This window comes from Oryza glaberrima, chromosome 6 (assembly GCF_000147395.1).
Source record: "Oryza glaberrima chromosome 6, OglaRS2, whole genome shotgun sequence".
NCBI classification, from domain to species: domain Eukaryota; kingdom Viridiplantae; phylum Streptophyta; class Magnoliopsida; order Poales; family Poaceae; genus Oryza; species Oryza glaberrima.
In genome coordinates, this window is record NC_068331.1 from 2,585,340 (window position 1) to 2,606,602 (window position 21,263).

Genomic DNA, 21,263 nt, shown 5'->3' on the forward strand with positions numbered 1-21,263 from the left:
AAATATTATATTAATCTATTTTTTAAGTTTATAATAATTAAAACTCAATTAATCACACATTATTACCACATCGTTTTACGTGAAACATTTAATTTTATCTTCATCTTATCTTTAGGAGATTCAAACACCACCTAGTAATTATTACTACCTCCGTTTCAGGTTATAAGACTTTCTAGCATTGCCCATATTTATATAGATGTTAATGAATCTAAGGTATATATGTGTAGATTTATTAACACCTATATGAATATGGACAATGCTATAAAGTCTTATACTCCCTCCGTCCCAAAATAAGTACAGATTTAGCACTGTTCATGCCCAACGTTTGACCGCTCGTTTTATTTGAAATTTTTTTTATGATTACTACTTTTATTATTATTAGATGATAAAACATGAATAGTACTTTATGTGTGACTATTTTTTTAATATTTTTTATAAATTTTTCAAATAAGATGAATGGTCAAAACGATAAGCACGGATATCTATGGCTGTACTTATTTTAGGTCGGATGTAAGTAACTCAATACATGATTGCTCGGCTCACTCCCGATAGTGTAGTGTGTACAAACATGTCTATTGTGGTATATAGCTGATGTATCAGAATCAATGCGGATCAGGCTGCCTAACCCCGCGAGCGTGGCGCCGTACCACACCACGTGTGCTGGCATGGCAGCATGATTTTGCCACGTCGGCACCACTTTCGTGGCTAAAAAGATCAGGAAAGAAGGTTTAGTTTTAGAATAATTTAATGAGATGGTTTCAAATGGTAACTGTTATAAAACATATATCTATGTGTATGAATTATAATAGAGTGAAATGTTTACAACAAAAGAAATCTTACGTCGGAGAAAAAACTTATATCAGAAGGTATCTCATAGCGAAAGAAAACTTGTGGCGCCATAAACAAGCTTAGCTTGTCGAGAAAGCCAGATTGCGGGAGAAGTAAGCTTCTGGCGTAAGCCAGCTTACTACAGAAGCCGTCAACCTCCTCCGTCTATAAATAAGACTCTAACTCTTCGTCTTACTTTCTACCGTCTGTACTTAAATCGAGAAGAAATAAAACTTTCACCCATTCATATTTTCCTTACAACTTCTGTATTTGTCTACTCATATACCGATGAGTAGAATATTTCTCAGCCTAAACAAAAATATTGGACGTTATATTATTTTGTTCATCCAGGCTTTCGTATAACCTTTTTTTCCTTGGTGTAGCAAAAGCATCGAACCCGAGCGGCATGGGTCTGATCGAACCCGGCTGGCAAGCATAGGTCTGATCGAACGTGTCACCCCTCAGATCAGGAAAAACCGAAGAACGTGTCAGCCTAATCACAAGGTCCTCGTGATACAGCCAGCGTACCTATTTTTATAGGTGGATTCGTGCATCTATCCGCTCCGAAATTTTGATAGTTTGACCTTTTTTTAAAAAAAAATTATTATAAAAATAAACCGTAAAATGAACCGCGACATCAGCACCATAGCAATTGGCACTTAGATCCAACATCTCAGCGCCACTAATTTTGGTACTAACCTCCGTCCGAGGTGTCATGTATTAGCCACATTGGCGCCAACCTTTGCAAAGACTAAAAGATTGTAATGGTGATTCCTACTTCAAACGTACTATTAGTGCAGTGGTTAGCTCCTTTGGTTTTTAGCACTAGGTCTTGGGTTCGAAGCCTTGGGTATGCAAATATTTTGGGCATATAACCGTTGGTAGGGAAAAATATAAGAAAAAAGTTACATGAGTGGGTTTGAACCTTAGGGTGTGTTTAGTTCACACAAAAATTAGAAGTTTGATTGAAATTGGAACGATATGACGGAAAAGTTGAAAGTTTGTGTGTGTAGGAAAGAGTTTTGATATGATGGAAAAGTTGAAAGTTTGAATTCTAGGGATGTTAAAACTTTAACCAATACAGAGGTCAGGGCCTTAGACCTTTGCTTTCAACCACTGAGCCATTATACCTTCTCAATTGTTGAGTTTGTGTGTGTAGGAAAGAGTTTTGATATGATGGAAAAGTTGAAAGTTTGAATTCTAGGGATGTTACAATTGTTGAGTTTGTGTGTGTAGGAAAGAGTTTTGATATGATGGAAAAGTTGAAAGTTTGAATTCTAGGGATGTTAAAACTTTAACCAATACAGAGGTTACCTTTGCTTTCAACCACTGAGCCATTATACCTTCTCAATTGGATAAAGGTATAGAGGTCAACGCCAATAAGAGTACCACCTCAACCACTGAGCTATTATACCTTTTCAATTGGATAAAGCTTATACCTTCTCAATTGGATAAAGCAATGAGAGTACCACCTCAACCACTGAGCTATTATACCTTCTCAATTGGATGATAAAGGTACAGAGGTCAACGCCAATAAGAGTACCACCTCAACCACTGAGCTATTATACCTTCTCAATTGGATAAAGTTTATACCTTCTCAATTGGATAAAGCAATGAGAGTACCACCTCAACCACTGAGCTATTATACCTTCTCAATTGGATGATAAAGGTACAGAGGTCAACGCCAATAAGAGTACCACCTCAACCACTGAGCTATTATACCTTCTCAATTGGATAAAGTTTATACCTTCTCAATTGGATAAAGCAATGAGAGTACCACCTCAACCACTGAGCTATTATAACTTCTCAATTGGATAAAGGGATGTTAAAAATTTAACCAATACAGAGGTCAGCGCCAATGATTGTACCACCTCAACCACTGAGCTATTATACTTTATACCTTCTCAATTGGATAAAAGGATGTTAAAACCACTACAGAGGTCAGCGCCAACGAGAGTGGCGTTGACCCCTGATGATGTGGCTAATGCATGACACCTCGGAGGAAGGTTAGCGCAAAAATTAGTTGGCGCCAATTCCGATGATGCTGAAGTTGTGGTTTATTTTTGAAATAAATTTTTGACACGGTTTATTCTTATAATAAGTTTTTGTAAGTGGCCAAAATTAGTGGCGCTGACCCCTGATGATGTGGCTAATGCATGACATCTCGGACGGAGGTTAGCGTCAAAATTAGTGGCGCTGAGATGTTGGATCTCAGCGCCAATTCCGATGGCGCTGAGGTCATGGTTCATTTTTGAAATAAGGTTTTGTAAATGGTCAAATTGTCAAAATTTGTGTTCCGCTTGTATTTTTAAATACAGCTTCGCAGAAACCGATAATATTATTTTTAAAGCAAATTATTCATCAAATTTTCACAGATATTCTGATTAAAAAAAGTATAAAATGACGTTAAATCTTCAATTGATTCTATCTAGTCGACGATGGAGAGGAAACAAATCGAGCATGTAGAAACCACCGCAAATGGTCGCCGCCGACATGGCCCAGACGAGGACCGCCGCCGCGCCGTGCATCAGCGGCGCGACCCTGGCGGCGAACGTGACGGTGAGCGCGCTGCTGAGCAGCCACACGGCGAGCCTGAGCCTCCCCTGCGCGGCCGCGTCGCCGGCGCCGGCCGCCCGCTCGAACGCGCGGAGGCACCAGAGCAGCAGGAGGAGGAGCGCGTACGGCGCCGCGGCCGCCGGCCCGCCGCTGCCGCCTCTGCCTCCCGGCTGCTGCCGCCACAGCGCCAGCGCCAGCGCGGCGGCGGAGGCGACGGCCATGACGATCTGCGGCAGCAGCCAGCCACGGACATCACCGGCGATCATCATCTCGATCGGATATTGTATGTGCGAAACGTGACTTCACGCGTATTTAGCTTTGTATCATGGCACTGGCTCTGCATGCGTTTTATTTATAGTAATCAGTAATCTCCCTTCGTGTGGAAGCAATATCAAGCAATTCACAAGAACGGTGCCTCGAGTTTGACTATAAATTCCTTGGCTTGTTGGAGAAACCGGACGGCTAATTTAACATTTCATTATTTATTTATTTGCGGTTTCTTATATAAAGCAAAAGTATGAACAGAATCCAGCAAAATGATAAACAAAAACGATCAATACTTTGGGCTATAACTAAATTACGGCCCATAACTGCCGACCATACAGCCCACGTTACTGGCCTACATAAGCTTGTGGAGATAGTTAACTACTGTATTTAAAAATGCCACGGGCGAATAGGCAATGACTCCCTCAAAAAAAATTATAAAAAACATATACAGATTTGTTATAGGTTATGTCTCATCTAATCCTAATCCTAATTTGGTATCTTAAGACGGATAGAGTATGTAATTCATGTTTGAACGGACGAGCTCGCAATCCAGAATGGCGACCTGACACGATAAAAACACGGTTGGGAAACGTGCCTCAGCCGACAAGGCCAACTTCGTGCCGTTTGCTTCGCACCGGCTGCTCAGTGCTCACACACCTTGTCAAAAGATCACGAAACTTGCATGAAACACACGAGTCATCGTAGGAAGAGGCAATTGTTTTAGACTTTCAGTCGACACCGACTTGCCCAGAAGAGGCCATGAACAATCCGGTAAATGGTAAATATAGGTTTTAGTTACAGAAGTGAGAAACAAAGGTAAAGCGAACAAGAACAGATCATCCTGGTGCACGGCCAAACAAAACTTCAATGCCCAATGATCCTAGAATTGTTCTACATATGAAATTACGCGAAATTTACATACCAAAGACATCAATCCCAGCTCAGTACACAGGGCAAAGTTTTCTCCCAAAAAATACTCGAAACATTTGGGGCCAGTTAGGTAGATGGTAGATTCTACAGATGGACAGCCAAAGGATCATCCTTCGAGCTAGATGATGACGCAGTGTTGCATCAGACTATCTGTCATCATATCGGTTGCCTACGAAAAAAAACAATGTAAGGTTCCCTTGATGGTTCATCCACTGGAATCATAAAGAATGGCACTAACATGTGTCTATGACAAAATGGATGGCAAAAACAAAGAAAAAAGACAAGTTGCTCATCATTACTTGTATTGAAGGTGGCAAGCGGAGATCCATCGGTTGTGAAGTACGAAGCAAGATCTATATTCAGGTCGTCATACATGCTCAGGAATGGATGATTCTGGGTATCAAAGAGCAGAGGGAGGACGCAACAAGATCAGTGAGCTAGACTTGTGCAAAAGATGCCTTAAAAAGAACAGCGTGGATAAGAATTTTCACTTACTAATAAGATTTGTGCAGATGACCTATCCGAAGCATTCTTTTGGATACTGCAACCCACAGAACAGACAGAGGAACTGTATTAGCCCTGTTTATTTATTTATTTCCCTTTATAAAACCTAGCAGCCTTCTTATCATTGAAAGTCCATATGAATATGAAGAGTTGAAAGACATTAGACCTATTTGGTTCACATGTAAGAGTAACAAAAATATCTCAAGAAAAGAAGTACTCCCTCCATACTCGTAAAGAAAGTTGTTTAGGAAAGCGACACGGTCTCCAAAACACAACTTTGACTTCTTATTTCTATAAAAATATTTATTAAAAAGTGATATATGCATACTTTTATGAAAGTATTTTTCAAGACAAATCTATACATATAATTTTTATATTTTCAAACTCAACAACTTGAGAGTTATTCACGATTTATATTCTCAAGGTTTGACTTAAATATTGTCCTAAACGACTTCCTTTATAAGTATGGAGGGAGTATGGAACAGCGACACAATAAATGATTTAGTTGGGTGTAATCCCGCCATGCATCAATTGGGTCCCTACAATCTGCATACCAAGGCAGTAAGGGGGCATTTGTTCCCTGGAACAGTTCCAATGTTTGGTTTTCTGTGTGATTGGATGGGCCAATCCCTGCGAATTCCAAAGTGAGGTATGGGCATGGCCCCATAGAAACGTATTCCGTATTCAGAATCCGTTTCCTGCTGGCCTGCTGGTGAGAGCACGAAATTGCTGGCATGCACTGGCTCCAAAGATATATTTTGGGCTTTGCACGTATACATGCTGTAAACCAAACAAACTCCCTACATGGCCTAGCTAAGCAAAAGCATGTAACTAAACTTGTCAATTTTCAGCATCTACACAGGACTGGTTGGGCAAGCTCTGCTGATGCAAGCCAGGCTGAATGACATACAGGGTACCAAACACACTCTGAAGGTAGTCACCTTTTCACTTAAATTTTGCATGTAAAATGTATAAAACAGGCACCAACTTGGGATATTAGAAGCACGTGATTGTAAACTAAAAATTAAAACAAATCGCTAGTACTGCAAATGTAAGTGGATAAGAGAAATCATCAAAGAAGTACAATTACCATGCAGAGACGAATGAACAGAATTCCTCTGAAAACTGGTCTGATGGAGCAGAAGGTGGTGGGTGGTCGACAACAGCTTCAAGGAGTTCATAAAAGCTTTCACGAGGAGGATATGGAAATTCACCAGTGGCCAATTCTAGCATAACGAGGCCCAAGCTCCAGATATCACTCATATAACCATGTTTTTGCCCACTGATTCTTTCTGGCTGTCAAGAACAGAATTTCCCTTTGGTTCAACAAGACAAACAAAATAGATAGCATTTCATGCAATAATCAGAGATACATTTCATGACACAGAAACTTTTACGCACCGCCATGTAGTTATATGTCCCAGTAAATGTATCTCGTTGTGCCGAGGAACTAGCAATGATGGCACTAACACCAAAGTCGGATATTTTTACTTCACCCATATGATTTATTAATATATTTGACGGCTTCAGATCTCGGTGTATGATGTGCTTCTCATGATGTAAGTACATCAGTCCTTTTAGCACCTGCGCAGGAAAGATTTATTTATTTTTATTATAAAGTCCATGTGGTGCTTAAGTAACATTTGCAAAGCAAAGAAATTGTGTGATAGCTTCTACCACATGTCACTGGCCTGCTTACAGATTGCAGCAAGGTAGGGCTCTGGAATGGTTTTAACTGTCTTCAGGAAATCTGAGAGAGAGCCACTGTCCATATACTCCAAAACAATTGAAATGACACCATTAACGTAAAAACACTGACAGCATGCAACAACATATTGGCACTGTGTTGACAAGCTGATTTTCAATTCCTGCGCAATCTGTCTGCGTATATTCTCCTGGATATTGAGTTGTATTACCTGTAAACGCAATAATATATCAATGGAGGTAAAGAACTAAAGATCCTTTGCAAGTGTTAGGCAAAAGACCACATGAAAAAACACTGGACTCACATGAAGCTATAACTATTGGGAACACTAAAAAGATTGTAGTTAAAACTGGTAAGGGGAGAGTGGAAGAAATCATAAAAAGCAAAGAATGCACTTTCATATAATACCTTCAGAGCAAAAAACTGGCCAGTCCATTTGTGGCGAACCAACTGCACGATTCCACTACTACCTTTACCGATAACTTTGATTGCGTCTAGATCATCTAGACTCAACTGATTATGATCTAAAGGTTCTATAGGAGGGGCCTGCAACAATTTTAGCATGCCAATAGAGAGAAGGTGAGTACACAAAATAAAAGAACATATTAAATGAATGGAGAGTACAAAAAGTAATGATAGTATTAAAGAACATTCTCACACTATAAGTGAGCACCAGGAACAGAGCTACCAGATGCAGCATATATGCTTTCAGTAATTTATTGCATATGCAGATACCACTAGTTAGTGTCTAGACACTCCACATGAGAAACCACTATATAAGTATGACGCTCATCGAAACAATGAAGATAAAAAGGCATGCTGTTTCCTATCCTAGTTCGCTGTGGATTAGAAAATGTGAATTAAACTATTTCAGGATTTCTTCACTACCATATAAAAATGGTTGCAAATTATTGGCACATTTTAATGTAGAAAATTAGCGTATGCATCTGCCCTATTACCAAACAGGCAAACAGCACCCTGATTGCCAAACGCATGACATTCCAATCCAGAATATAATCAGAGCTCAACAACAATTCACTCCAGAGTGAATCCAGGAACGCCGCTAGCGACCCGCCCATCATCCAATTCACATCTTCATCTCCTCAACAAAACCCAAGAGAAGATCCAACCATGGCGAGTTCACTCCTACGATTGCCAAACGGAATACCAAACAGGTGAAACTATATCATTCCCGCTGGTGGCTTTACCTCCCCTTCCTCGCTCTGCGAGACGATGCGGAGGCCGTCCTTGTTGACGAGCAGATCGCCGTCCTTGAACGTCCCGCTCTGCGTCCTGCAGCCCGAAAACCCAAACCCCCGAAACACCACCGGAATCAGCACAAGCAACACACATCCAACAACAACAGCAAGCGTGATGCGAGCAGCAGAGGACACGGAAAAGCGGGAGAGAGAGAGATGGGGGGAACGGGAGATCACAGGAATTTGCCGATGGTTGACTCGTGCGAGGGCAGCGCCAGCTTCCCCGGCTTCCCCATCGGGCGGTGACGGCGGCGGCGGCGGCGGTGGCGGAGGCCTCCCGCTCGCTGCTCGCCGGGAGGGTGAGATGGCCGGAGGAGGAGGAGGAGGAGACGCGAAATGGAGACGAGTCGAACACCATGGGCTGGCTAGCCTTGCTAGTACTAGTCTCCTTTTGCTTTTTTTATTATGGGTTTTTTTAACTCTCTTTTTTTTTTCTAATTAGCTGTCTTTTGAATATTCTCCTAATCTGAAATTGTGAGGTAAAATTTGCATATGCTTTTTCTTTGATGTCTATTGAAGATTCTCCTAATCTGAAAATGGTGATGTAAAATTGTATATGCTTTTTCTTTGCTGTCTAGGAGAATTGAAGATTCTCATAATCTGAAATGGTGAGATAAATTGCAGCTTGGGCACGTGTGTGTGTTTTGGTCAATGCCTTGAAAGACACATATATAGTGCAACACTATCTAGGGCCATCACTATTGCGATGTACAGTTGTACACCCAATATTGGGGGTGAAATAATCTAAAATTGTACTGAAGTATTTTGTCAAATAAAATACGGATAAATATGGCGGGTATTATTTACATAGGCAGGTTAAGACCGTTAGTTGTTACAGATGGAATTTTATCTTACTATAAAGTTATCCTCCACTAACTCTTTAAACTTCACATGCAAAGATGCAACATCATTATCCACTAACAAGATGCCACATCATCATCCACTAATTAACAAGATGTCACATCATTATCCACTAACAATCATCACATTTAAACATCATGCAAAACATGCTATATCTTTATAGTTTTTATAATTTAAGAGCTTTTCAAATATAAACATGTTAAATTATCATCCAACATAATTCACATAATGTTTCAATGTATATTTTTATTATGTTTTATGATATCCTATATACTTATATAGTTCATCCTCGCTTAGTTAGTGCTTAAATGATTAATCTATGATCCAATATATTTCTCCTTTTTTCCTCTAATTAAGTTATATCACATCAATTGTTTTTAGCCTTTAGATGATTAATCTACGGTCCAAACTATCTCCCTACTTTTCTTCTTCCATAAAGTCATACCACCTTACTTTTTAGTTTGAATCACCATTCTACATACTATTTAAATTTAAATTATCATAAACCACATTAATTTACTTAATCTGATGTTATCTAGCTATCTTATACGTTATTTTCTTTATTGTTATCATACTAAATTCCCGCAGCAATGTTTCACCTAGTGTTGTGTAAATTAAGGTGCAATATATCATCTAAAATTGTAGTGTTCAGTCTAAATACAGAGAAATATGGTGGAAATTAAATGAATGCTTTTATTTTTAAGAGCTATAGGATGATTTGTTGGTCGTTTTCCGCAATCGTCTAAATTAGCATTCCAGCATAAATTCCATATCTACTGTGACAAAACTGACAATAGACAGTGAAAACTACGTTTGCAGTAAATTGGGATGCAGAGAATAGTAATGCTAGTGCACTTACACAAATTGATGATGGAACAGCACAGTGCTAGAATCCAAATAGCCTTTGCAACCACCGGCTACAGGACGGCTCACTACCGTGGCAACGAGGGAATGTGATGTGAAATCTCTCTATCTATCCTGACAAATTGCAAAGGCTGCGCCATCCAATTTGGCGGCAGAAAACGGCGTCAGATATATGTGTTCACGGGGCACTAGTGGTTTGCAAATTGCAAGAATGGCAAATCAGCTTTAGAAATCAAAAGAAAAAAAAAAGAACTTGTCACAGTGGGAAAAAAAAAGGATAATGTAAGAGATGCCAAGAACATGTCATGTCATGTCATGTGTTGGATAAGTGCTTTTCAGTTAACAATTTGGCAAACTGTATCCAGCTTATAGCGTGATCGAAGAAATGAACAAAGTTGATTTGATTTTTTTATCATGATTTATTTTTTTATATTAGCCTTTTAACCGTGTATTTTTGTCCATAAATTATATTTTGATTGCTGATAAGCCATAATTTTATATTTCGTTTTACAGCTTATCAGCTATAGGACAAACGATCAGGCAAGTGTTTTACACGAAAATTCTTATTTTTGCAATAATATCTATATGTAATTAGAGTTTTCCAGAGAAAAAAAAACTTGTTTGGTTTCCTGGAAATTTTGGTTATTTGACAAGTGTTAAGACATAACTGTGGATGGAATATTGGAATGACCTCACTCGCAAAGCGTCACCGTGGTAAGAAACAGCGTCAATCACCGGCCACAGGCAAAATGGGCAAAAGCATCTTCCAGCGGGCGAAAGCGACGGCGGAGCACATCGCCCCTGTGACCTCGCCGGCAGTTTCCAGCGGCGAAAGCGACGGCGGAGGAGGAGGAGCTTCTCGCCGCCCCCGCTCCACGGTCGTCGCTGACCTCTCCGTCGTCGACGAGCGCCCAGACTCGACGGCGATGTTGATCGAGAATTCGAGATCGGCCGCCAGATGAACGAGCCTGACACATTTTGGTGGTTTGTTGTGCAGGACCGGAGACTTGAACGTCAAACCTGTCTCACGTCAACAGCTCAAAAGGACAGGATGCCGTTCTTACAGCAATTGACACAGTGCTGACGTTAACGGCTCCTTTGGAACGGGTTCACATTATCTATCACAATAACACTCATTGACGTGTGGGGTTAAAGGGTGAAACCTACGTAGCAGTGACGGTAACAGTAGTGACATTACGATAAAGGATCCTCGCTCATTTGGAACGCAGGAATTTTATAGGATTTTGACGATAATCGGAACAATTCCTACAAAACATCCTTAAAATATCTTCCATTCCAAATTAGTAATTAGCCTGCACAAAAGCAAATCCCATTGTTTCTGGAACTGGCACCAGCAAAAAATCTGAAGGTGTTTCGAACCCACAAATGTACATTCCTTGTTTTGCTGCTGTTCAAGATTCCTGCTAGCCAGTTTCGACTGACAACAGGTTGTTACTACCTCCATCACAGAATATAAAGGATTGAGCTTAATCCCTTGTATTATGGGACAGAGATGGTACAATATTTACAAGTTGCAATGATAAGGTCAGGTTGGGCACAGCTAACTAAGGATGATAGGAAGTTAGGAACTAATCAGTGCAAGGTAAGGCGTCTCCGATCATCATGGGGGGCAGCGGCCGGCCGGAAAGGGAACCTTGCAAACTTGATATTAAGAACAGCGGCGTCGGGTTTCCTCTCGTCGAAGCGGTATTCTGCAAAATCAATAATCTGAAAAATTCAGCTTATGCAACAAAGAAAAGCTCATATTACAGCCTTAGGTTTAAAGTTGATTCCTACTATCCTTAGGTTTGCTATGAAATATGTCGAACTGTCTGCCTTATTGTTTAAATAGCTACAGCTCTTGAAGGAAGATATGGTTAGTATCAGTGTGTCACAAGAATCTAACAGACACTGTGAACTGTGAAATACTACTGAAAGAAAAAAAGCCAATGGATACCATGCATATCAATTATCAAGACACCATTCAATTCTATATGTAATGTAACATGATTATAATCCCATACTAGCAAACCGACTCTGCCAGAGGATATATGAAAAGCTGTCAAGAGAATATCAATGCGATAAATCAATGACACCGGAATAACCTTGGAGAGCCTCCATAGCAGTTAGTGCACATTTTGCATCACTGAACTCCACAAAGCATAGAACGTAGGCCCTATCACTACTCTGCAAGCAGCAGTATGAAAAGTTAGTGTTGATCCAAATTCAAGCTAGCACTAATAGAATCAGCAGTAACAGATAAATGATGAATGGAATGGGGATCTGTGATGCAAAACAAGCATAAACAACTGTAGGTTCATTACCACAGGAAATAAGATAATGCCTAGGGAAAACATGGCGACAAATGTTAACAGCTCTACTGACGTTGGCCCGTGGAAAAAAGACGGCGATAAAAGTACATGTGAAAGTCAATGTAATTTCTTACCCACTTAAATACATAAATAGTCTAACTAAATATGCTACTTTTGTGATTAAATTAATTCATGTAATGGCTAGAAACATATATTGCATTATATACTATATACCAGTATATTTTTTAAGCTAAAAAGCAGCTCTGCCTGAATTATATATGTTAAGGACAGAAAAGCATATATTGCATTCTATAATATATGTGGTACTTCTAACATATCTCAGTTCCAAGATGTGAATGCAAATACACGCACAGACTTGTGAGTTATTCAAAAGGAGAACTGTCCAACCATATTTTTCAACTAAGAAAAAAAAATTGATGCATTGAAAAGGAAAAGCACGTACATGTCTTGGCTCCTTATGCACTAGTCTGATGTCCTTGAAGCCAACAAAAGGACGGAACAAATCTTCCATGGGAAGTTAAGGCTCACAAAAGGAAACTAAGAAGAAAGAGATATAAACACAGAGCATAAGAACACTAAGTAGGAAGGATACGGGCCACTTCTCTCCTTGTGCAATCAGTAGGGAGACCATCAACAAAGAGAATATTGGATTCATCTTCTCTTGGACCATCAAGGTTCAGAAGGGGTCTGGGATGCTCAACATCTGGAATACTAGCAGTTTTTCCTAGAGAAGAACTTCTCCTTACTAAAGCTGGGTCTTCCAGTGGACTAGGCCCCCGAGCTGTAGTTCCAGCAGCCAGTCCACCAAGACCAGCCAAAGCAGGATGACTCGCTCTTGCTGCACCATCCAAACCATAAGCTCTTGGCTGTAATGGTACCTGTAGATCAAATCAACGTGTTGTGTGACAACATGGTGGCTACTTTTATATTGCGATCAAATCCACTAAAAATAAAGTCGTTACATCATGTCTAAGTATATCTGATGTTCCATGGAGAGCAGCCATTCTTGAAGCATAATAAGAGCCCTCGGATGGAGGATGCCTAGGAAAATCACCCTGCGGATCTGCAAACACAATAAAATTGCTATGAACATAAAAGGTTTCTATATTCAACTTCCCAATGCAATGATAAGTGTCATTATCAATCTCAGAACAAACAAGAAAAGGAAAACAAAAGGAAAAACATGACACAAGTTCAAATAAATGAAAACCAATCCCTTCTATATTCAACCTCCCCATGTTCAAACTGTCTATATAGTTTTCAGATATTCTTATATACTTTTAACAATGCATCAACAATTTATCCAACCCACTCCAACGACAAAAGAAGGTCCGCCGTTGACACCAGTGTTCCTCAAGGCTATGCATAACAACCATGCATTCCGTTCTTCCCCAAATCATCAAAAGTTCTTAACTGCTCATATATGGAAAGAAGTGTCTTGTATCCACAAAGGTAGTTTCTTTGTACACTAGTTCAATTCAACAATAGATTTATGTGGGTGAATTGTACACCACATGATCCCTCAAAACAAAATCCCAATTCAGTGAAATCTTACATCAATACGTCCTACCCTTTTATTAAAATTCAAAATAGCAAGATGTCCAGTTAGAATACTGGGAAAAAGGAATCTTTTGTTCACTTAAACTAAACAACATCAAATTCACAAGTCACAAGTTCCCAACCCTCCCATCATGGCACCCCCCGAGCCATAATTGATGCCAAAAAGTTGTAATTTGTCTAGCTCAACATAAGCACAGACATTGCATCCAGATGGATTATATCCAGCGCAATGATTCCTTAACATTCACACAGAATTTCTCGCAGAAGATTATAGCATATACTCAATCCAACCATTCATTAAGACAACAACCTAGCAGCTGCGAATCAGGAGCAATCAGAAACTAGTGGTGCTAATTTGGTCGGGGATCCTAATGACATTAGAGCTCACAACATGATGGAAATTATTAATTCAGCTACACGATGCGAATCATTACCCTCCTTTGCAATGTGCACCAACTGAAGTAAAACTCACTGAACTACCCGGATTGCGCACCAAACTGACAAGAAAGAACCATCTGAGCCACCCAAAATTGAGCCTTGCAGGAACTGAATCTATAAATCTAAAGCAGTAACAACAGGAACCCCAGCAAGAGCTCCCGATTCATTCGAAGATTCGTCCAATCGACACAAGAACGCCCCCACAGGAACCACGCAGAAGAGACCCGGTCGGCCTGGGTCGGGGAGGGCGTGAGCGAGCAAACACGTACCTCGGCCGAGAGAGGAGGGAGGGGCGTAAGCGCGGTAGGGGTCGGCCATCGACGGCGGCGAAGTCGCGGTGGAAGGAGTTGGGGACGGCGAAGATGCGGCCTTCGGCCCTTGCTGCGTGCGACGCAGAGTTAGAAACCTACTGGAGTATTTGGGTTTATTGTTGCAAGAAAGCCCACATGAATACAGGATACGGCCCAGCTTTAGTTTACTGGAGAACAGTGGAATATTTTATTAGATTTTTTATATAAGAAGAAACCATAAATTCATAAGATTTTTAAGCATTTTTCACCTACATCATTTGATCCCCATAGGAACCAGAAAAAAATACATACGCTAATGGAGACTAATGTGCACTCCTTAAGTAATTGTCAATGTTAATTTAAAGTTACATTTGGTTCATGCCGAACATGTTATGATCATAAGATAAGGGGATGCTATAGCACAGTATACCGCTAAAAGTTACTACCTCCGTCCCAAATTAGAAGCATTTTTAGTTTTATAGTAAAAAGTTGCTATATTTTAGGATGGAGGGAGTATATTATACTGCATAAAACCTTAGGACGGGTAGAAATTTGACTTTTTAAACAAAACAAGGAAAATGCATATTAGCACAAAATTATATAGAAATTTTTTTGTCATGCATTTACCAATGTTCCTCAAAGGAAAAAAAAAGCACATTTATAAAGTGTATAGTTTTCTCGGATCCTCGTCGTCAACGCCAGTTCTTCATGCCTTTTGTGTCTTGCGCCTCCACCTGTCCTTCTCTGCGCCTCCTATCAATACCACCTAGATCTAGAGGTCGCCGACACTGTGGGACCCGTCTCGACCACCGCGCTTTCACCCAAGGGAACCACCCCCAACACCACCACGGGGGGATGGGACTGCCCTCTACTGGTGGCATCCTTCGCGTTCCTAGGTCATCGCCATCACGTCGCTATCTAGATCCGGTCCTAACCTTCTCTATACCGTCATCTGCCACCTGTCCCGCTGTTGGGTAGCAGGTAGCCAAGCCCCTGGGTCGGCAATCGTCGCCCCACCGCTGCTCGCATGCTACTGCCACCGTCGCAACGCAAGAAGATAGGAAGATAGTAGGGAGAAGACGAAGAATGAAGGAGATTGATGAAAAACATGATGGCAGTGGTGATCTTAATTTTATAAAATTTCAGTGCCACAACTATAAATAAATTAATTATATAATAATATTTATCTGAAATAGATATATCTGTAACGACATGGTTACAACTAACCTAAAATAAAAACACAAAACTGGTTCCGCGTTTTCAGGAGAGAGATTGAAACAGTACAAGCTTCACGTTCCTTCTCCTGCAATCCTCCGTTCGTTCGGTTCGAAATTTCACTTAACTCCGCCCTTCCTTCCGCCCGACCACCTCCGCCGCCCACGCTCCGATGCTCGCCGCCGGCCACCGCGCCTCCGCCGTCCGCCGCTACCCGCCGGGATGCGGCCGCGACCACCGCACTGCGCACCCACCGGGGCAGCCCGGCCCCTCCACCACCGCCACCAACCTCCTCCGACCACCTCCGAACGCATCGGCGCGCGCGGCGACGAAATCCCCCAAGCTGGCAAGGCAGCCGCTCCTCGCGGTCGCGACCGAGGGGCCCGATCGCGGCGAGGGGAATGGGTTGGTGGCCGGAATCGAGGTCCCCGTTGCTACCACCGAGGTGGTGCTCGTGCGCCGCGCCTCCGCCGTGCGGAGGTACCCTCCGGGCTGCGGGAGGGGTGCCGCCGCGTCCAAACCTAGTAAGGCGCAATCGGCACCGCGCAACGGCGAGGCGGAGTCAATCGCTGGTGATCAGAAGGTGGAGATGGATGCTGGCTCCAATGGTTGGATGGATTGCGGAGGAGATGCCGGTGGTGTGCGGCAGGAGGAAGGTGGTGGGCGGCCTTGGGACCTGACTGGGCTCATGTTACCACCATTCCTGCCATGGGCGCGGCATGGGAGGAGGTCGCAGCGGCAGAAGCTGCTGTGAAACAAGCGTGAAGCCTTGTGCTTGCTTTTGCTAAACTGGGTACATGAGCTTGGGCCATTTTAAGATTGTACAAATTTTGGTGGTGGATGATGATCAAGATCGACAGCGAAAGACTTATGCAAATTTGATCATTATTACTGTGGCTTTGGATGGAACATTTACCAACTTTACAGAAAGAGTTTGTAATGATCAACATCTGAGAACAAATTGCTGATACAGCTTGCTGTTTCATGGCAAACCTGTATCTGAATGCTGATGGTGGCTTGGCTACTCAGTGGAGTATCTTTAAGAGAAAACTTAGGTGTTGGAGAAGGTCGTATACTATTTGCTGCTGCTGCTGTCGCTGCAATTATCACTTTGTCAGTAACCAGTAAAACATTGCAGGCTTAACCTGAGGCACATGCTCGTGTTTATCCTTCATATTCTGTGTCTTAAATGTCAAATTTCTTTGACTGTTCTTTTGGATGCTAATCAGAAGTTACTCAGCCTGTTTGGACTTGTCATGGACAGAGTCTTTTAATAACCATATAGATGTTCTATCTAACTGATAATTGCATCTGCACGAGTGGGGTATTCTTGTACTTCCAATTGGAATTCCATAGCATATAAATGATGACTAGGACCACTGAATGCTCTTACTGTTAAAATATTGCATGATAAGGGTATCCTTTATTCTTGTTTGTTTCATTGTGTTAGTTGTACTGTCATTGTTTCCCATAACTGTTCTGTCCTAATGAAACTCATCCTCTTCACCCTGTTTGGAGTACAAGACTTTTTTATGCGGAACAATTTAGTTCCCAAGGTATCGGGAAAAATTCCCATGTTTCAAGCAGTGCCATAGGAACAAGTGCTTTTTTGCTGCTATGAATGAAAGAAACGGAACCATCACCATCATATTCACCCTGTGATTAACATATTTTTCCAATTTCTGTTTCTGAATCATAACATTTATATGTACTGTTTGTGACCAAAAAAAAAATCAAAAGGTTGTTTCTGACTTCCTGCTGAAATCTGAATACATTGATGATAACATCCAACTGAATTTTGCTGCTAATAAACACAGTAATGTATCATTATCCTTTAATATCAATGTTCTTCCTCCATTTAGGACTAAAACCCCACTTGAATTTATATTTGTTTCTGCTTTACCTGATAAACCTCAGTTGCATGCACATTTTTATTACACATCTTAACTCTTTAGCGTAGCATATATGACAACTATGGCCAATGGTTTCTTTATTATGTAAATCTGGGTAAATTAGATACAAAGGAACGTAATCGTTGAATGCTAGTACACTCTTTAGATTTTGTGCATTTGTGTAAGGTATGTATATTTGACATTATTACCCATTTGATACCCCATAGTCTTCTAGAACTGAAATTGGTGGAACTAAGTACAACATGGTCCAATCAATTCTTTCCTCAGTTCATCATGGAATGCCAGCTCATCACTCTCTAGCTTTTCTATATGTTATCTGTAATTGTTTCCAAAGCTAGTGTTTTTATTCTTATATGAAATTATGAAACAGTAGAATTCGAAGTATGTTATCCTGTGATTGTGCCATGGTATCTCTTTGCAGGCCTGTTTTAAACATTCGAAGCTCTGAGAGAAAGATAACTTTAGTTTATTTTACTGTTCTTGCATTCACTATTAGCTTTCACACATACTATTTCCTCAACATTCTCTCATTTTTGTAGGGAATATTTTTACATGATTTCAACACAGTAAAATGTGACTAAAATCTACCTGACCATACTGCCGTAGTATTTTTTGTGATGACTACATAATGTCTACTAAACTTGCAACACTAATGATTCTTATGAAGTAGGCAGTCAGTATTGATGCTAAACACAGAAGGATTGTCCTTTCTCCATATATCCTTGCAATGGTAAGTTCATTATTCAATCCAATCTGCAGACATTTGTTTCAGACATGTATGTTTGTCTTCTTAATGTGTTAATTCAACCTTTTGAAGAAATTGAATCATTGACTTTAGCAGCTTGGCCAATGTCTAGTTACCCAATTTTGCAACTTTTTTGTTGTTACTAGCATTGTTCGAAAAGGTAGTCCTTTCCACGGTATTATGATGGCCTCATGCTTTATGTGTACCGATTGACTGGTGATAATCTAAATGCTCATGTTTTTCATTATACCTTTTGATTTACTCCTGCTATTATGATTTTATTTTTTACACAATCAGGTAATCGAAGCTATGCATACATACACTGTCTTATGTAGGGCAAAGTGTGTTTTTTGTGTTATTTGAGTCGTACTTGTCACTCTCTATGTAAGTACAATTGTTGTCATATCTGACCTTGAACATATTTCGTAGACATCCAAATTAATCAGTCACACTGGGTCCATTCTTGATACTAACATAACAGTGAGTGTATCTTGAAAAAAATGTTAATTTGATACATAGCAGCTCGTTGCTTCTCTGAAGATTCATTACAAATCTAAATGTGTTTGTAATATGTTGTTTTGAAGTATGATCCTCCTCCTTTCAAAGAAACTCCATCTACTTAATATTCAGAGAGTCACTTTTACAGTCCAGGTTCTTTTCTGAGATTTTCATCACTTTCAGAACCCATCTCAATTGAATGTTGTGCTTTGTTAAGCACTAAACAATATTCCAATTGTTTTTACATGGCATGTGGTTGCTGAACATTTAAGAATGAAAATAAAATATCTTAAGTTATGTAGCTTTATTTATTGCCCCTAATGTTATCTTCTTTCCCCAGACTTCTTCTTTTCCTATGAATAGCTAGTTTACTTCTTTTTTGTGCATTAATTCCGAGTTCTGCTTTCTTTTGACATATTTTAACAAATCTTATATTCCTTTCTTAGTGTAAGATTATAAGTTTTTTTATGGGTGAATAGCTAATTTAGTCTCTCAAGTTTCAGCGAAGGCTCAATTTGGTCCTTCACGTTTCATTTTGTCCACATAGATCCTTCAAATATTTGTTTTGGCTTGAAATCATCCTTGGGTCCACTTAATATGCCATATGGCTATTTCTAGTCAATATTTCTATTAGAAAATGTCCTTTTTGCCCTTAATTTGTATACATCTATATACTAGAAAAGAGAAAGCCAACATGAATAAACAATATTACAGATGTACTTCCCATTATTTCGACATGTGCACATGAAACTTAAGAAATTGCTATCGTATACACTTGCTAGTACATGATTTTTTTTCGTTTTACATAATATACTATGTATTATCTATAAAAAATTCAAGCATGCAATTTCTCTCTTATATATGTGAATGATGAGGGGTATAAGTGTCATTTATGAAGAGAGTTTTTGGTTTTCAAGGATAAGTTTGAACTAAAATGAAAACTTGAAGGACTAATATGGATAGATTGAAACATCAAGGACTAAACTGAGCCTCAGATGAAACTTAGATGACCACTTTGGCTATTCACCCTTTTTTTATCATAAAAATAATAGCGATCATATGTCCATTGCAGTATTCGTAAATAAACAGTGACCACAGCATAAGTTTTTTTTAGCTAATGATCAAACTTCATAGCATACGCTCCATCTCTAAACTGTTTGTGTTTCTCAGTCTCACACTGGCCTATTTTCATTTTTCAATTCTCAATCAGAGAAATGGACAATAACCTTTGAAAGCATGACATGTACAGAATTCAGTTATGTGTCTAAATCTACCACCCTTTATATTAGGTATGCTCTTGATCCATGTTCAGAAACAGCATGAAAGGTACGTAGTATACATCTTTGGTCCCAGCCTCCCAAGAATCCACAAGCATAAGAATCTTGTAAGAATATTTTATTGCTATATATATACTGCCACATTTTTATCAATATTTTGACCATCGAATTCCCACTAGCTTTCTCCCACAATATTTTATCTGAGCTGTCTCAGTTTCTGGTACAACTTCTGTTCCAAATTACTTATCATTCTAGATTTGTCATAAATCAAACATTTTAGTCTTTAACCATCAATTCACATTATAAACTCAGATAGTTTATTATCATAAGAGATATATATTTTTTTAGATTCACCATGAGAAATAATTTTATAATATATGATTCACATGTTGTTAGATCACATAAATATCTTAAAAAATAGAGATCAAAGATATATATGTTTGACTTAGAATAAATCTAAATAACATGTAATTTGAGACGGAGGGGTATCTTATTTGGAGTACTTATTTTCGTGGGGAAGTACTGGCATTGAAGGAAACGAGTGGCAGCATTGCATTCAATGATGATAAGTCTTACTAGCTGGCACACAGCACTTGAAAGATTTGCATATTTATTGTCAAGTCTTGCAACTCCTTTTATTTTTCTTACATTGTCAAAAACCATGTCAGTTATAACCAGTGTTAAAGATCTTTCCAGTTGGGACCCAATGCTCGAGTTCCAACTGCATATATTGTGTTAGTACAACATGTGCAATAACTGATTAGTGGTTGTTTAGTAGCTGTTGGGGTTTACACCTTCCTGGCACTTCTAGTGCCGATGTGCCTCAATAGCACCTCAACTGCCCCTTGTTTCCTTATCAATCTAATAAATAGTCGCCATTGCAGATGGAAGAATTAATGTGGATAACCATGCAAAGCAGGGCATGGAGACTGAATTTGGCACATTGCCACGATGAGGTACTATACTAACAATGTGCTACTGTCATGCCACACACTACACCAAAGGTTGCACCGAAAGAAGATTTATACTACTACATTGGATGACAACTAGGCCCCACTACTGATTAAGTTAGTTGCTTACTGGTCTTATCAGGACAGCTTGTCTCATGAGTATAGTTATGGGGTTCATAACAAACTTCATTAACTACTGAATTAGTGCGTTTCATCTCATTTTGTGTATATATGTTTGCAGGCACACTTATATAAACAAGCTCACAGCGT

General features: G+C 39.9%; 3 protein-coding genes across 4 annotated transcripts; all 3 read right to left on the reverse strand.

The window, feature by feature from the left end:
• Positions 1–2,603: 2,603 nt before the first annotated feature.
• On the reverse strand, positions 2,604–3,694 carry LOC127777855 (uncharacterized). The gene has a single exon (XM_052304474.1). The coding sequence runs from the start codon at positions 3,651–3,653 to the stop codon at positions 3,243–3,245; it is 411 nt and encodes a 136-aa protein (XP_052160434.1). The 5' UTR covers positions 3,654–3,694; the 3' UTR covers positions 2,604–3,242.
• A 656-nt stretch (positions 3,695–4,350) lies between these two features.
• LOC127777780 (mitogen-activated protein kinase kinase 2-like) lies at positions 4,351–8,410 on the reverse strand. The gene is made up of 9 exons (XM_052304398.1): positions 8,227–8,410; positions 7,999–8,083; positions 7,199–7,336; positions 6,777–7,001; positions 6,487–6,669; positions 6,176–6,381; positions 5,077–5,122; positions 4,881–4,974; positions 4,351–4,750 (listed from the first exon to the last, which is right to left on the reverse strand). Exons 1-9 carry the CDS (start codon positions 8,283–8,285, stop codon positions 4,728–4,730), a joined length of 1,059 nt encoding a protein of 352 aa, XP_052160358.1. The 5' UTR covers positions 8,286–8,410; the 3' UTR covers positions 4,351–4,727.
• A 2,734-nt stretch (positions 8,411–11,144) lies between these two features.
• Positions 11,145–14,507, reverse strand: LOC127775834 (nuclear speckle RNA-binding protein A-like). 2 transcript variants are annotated; one of them, XM_052302140.1, is made up of 6 exons: positions 14,375–14,507; positions 13,070–13,170; positions 12,700–12,985; positions 12,550–12,611; positions 11,880–11,961; positions 11,145–11,486 (listed from the first exon to the last, which is right to left on the reverse strand). In XM_052302140.1, exons 1-6 carry the CDS (start codon positions 14,421–14,423, stop codon positions 11,368–11,370), a joined length of 699 nt encoding a protein of 232 aa, XP_052158100.1. In that variant the 5' UTR covers positions 14,424–14,507; the 3' UTR covers positions 11,145–11,367. The 2 variants fall into 2 exon arrangements, with proteins under 2 accessions (XP_052158100.1, XP_052158101.1); XM_052302141.1 differs by lacking the exon at positions 14,375–14,507 and adding an exon at positions 14,102–14,351.
• Between the last annotated feature and the right edge of the window lie 6,756 nt (positions 14,508–21,263).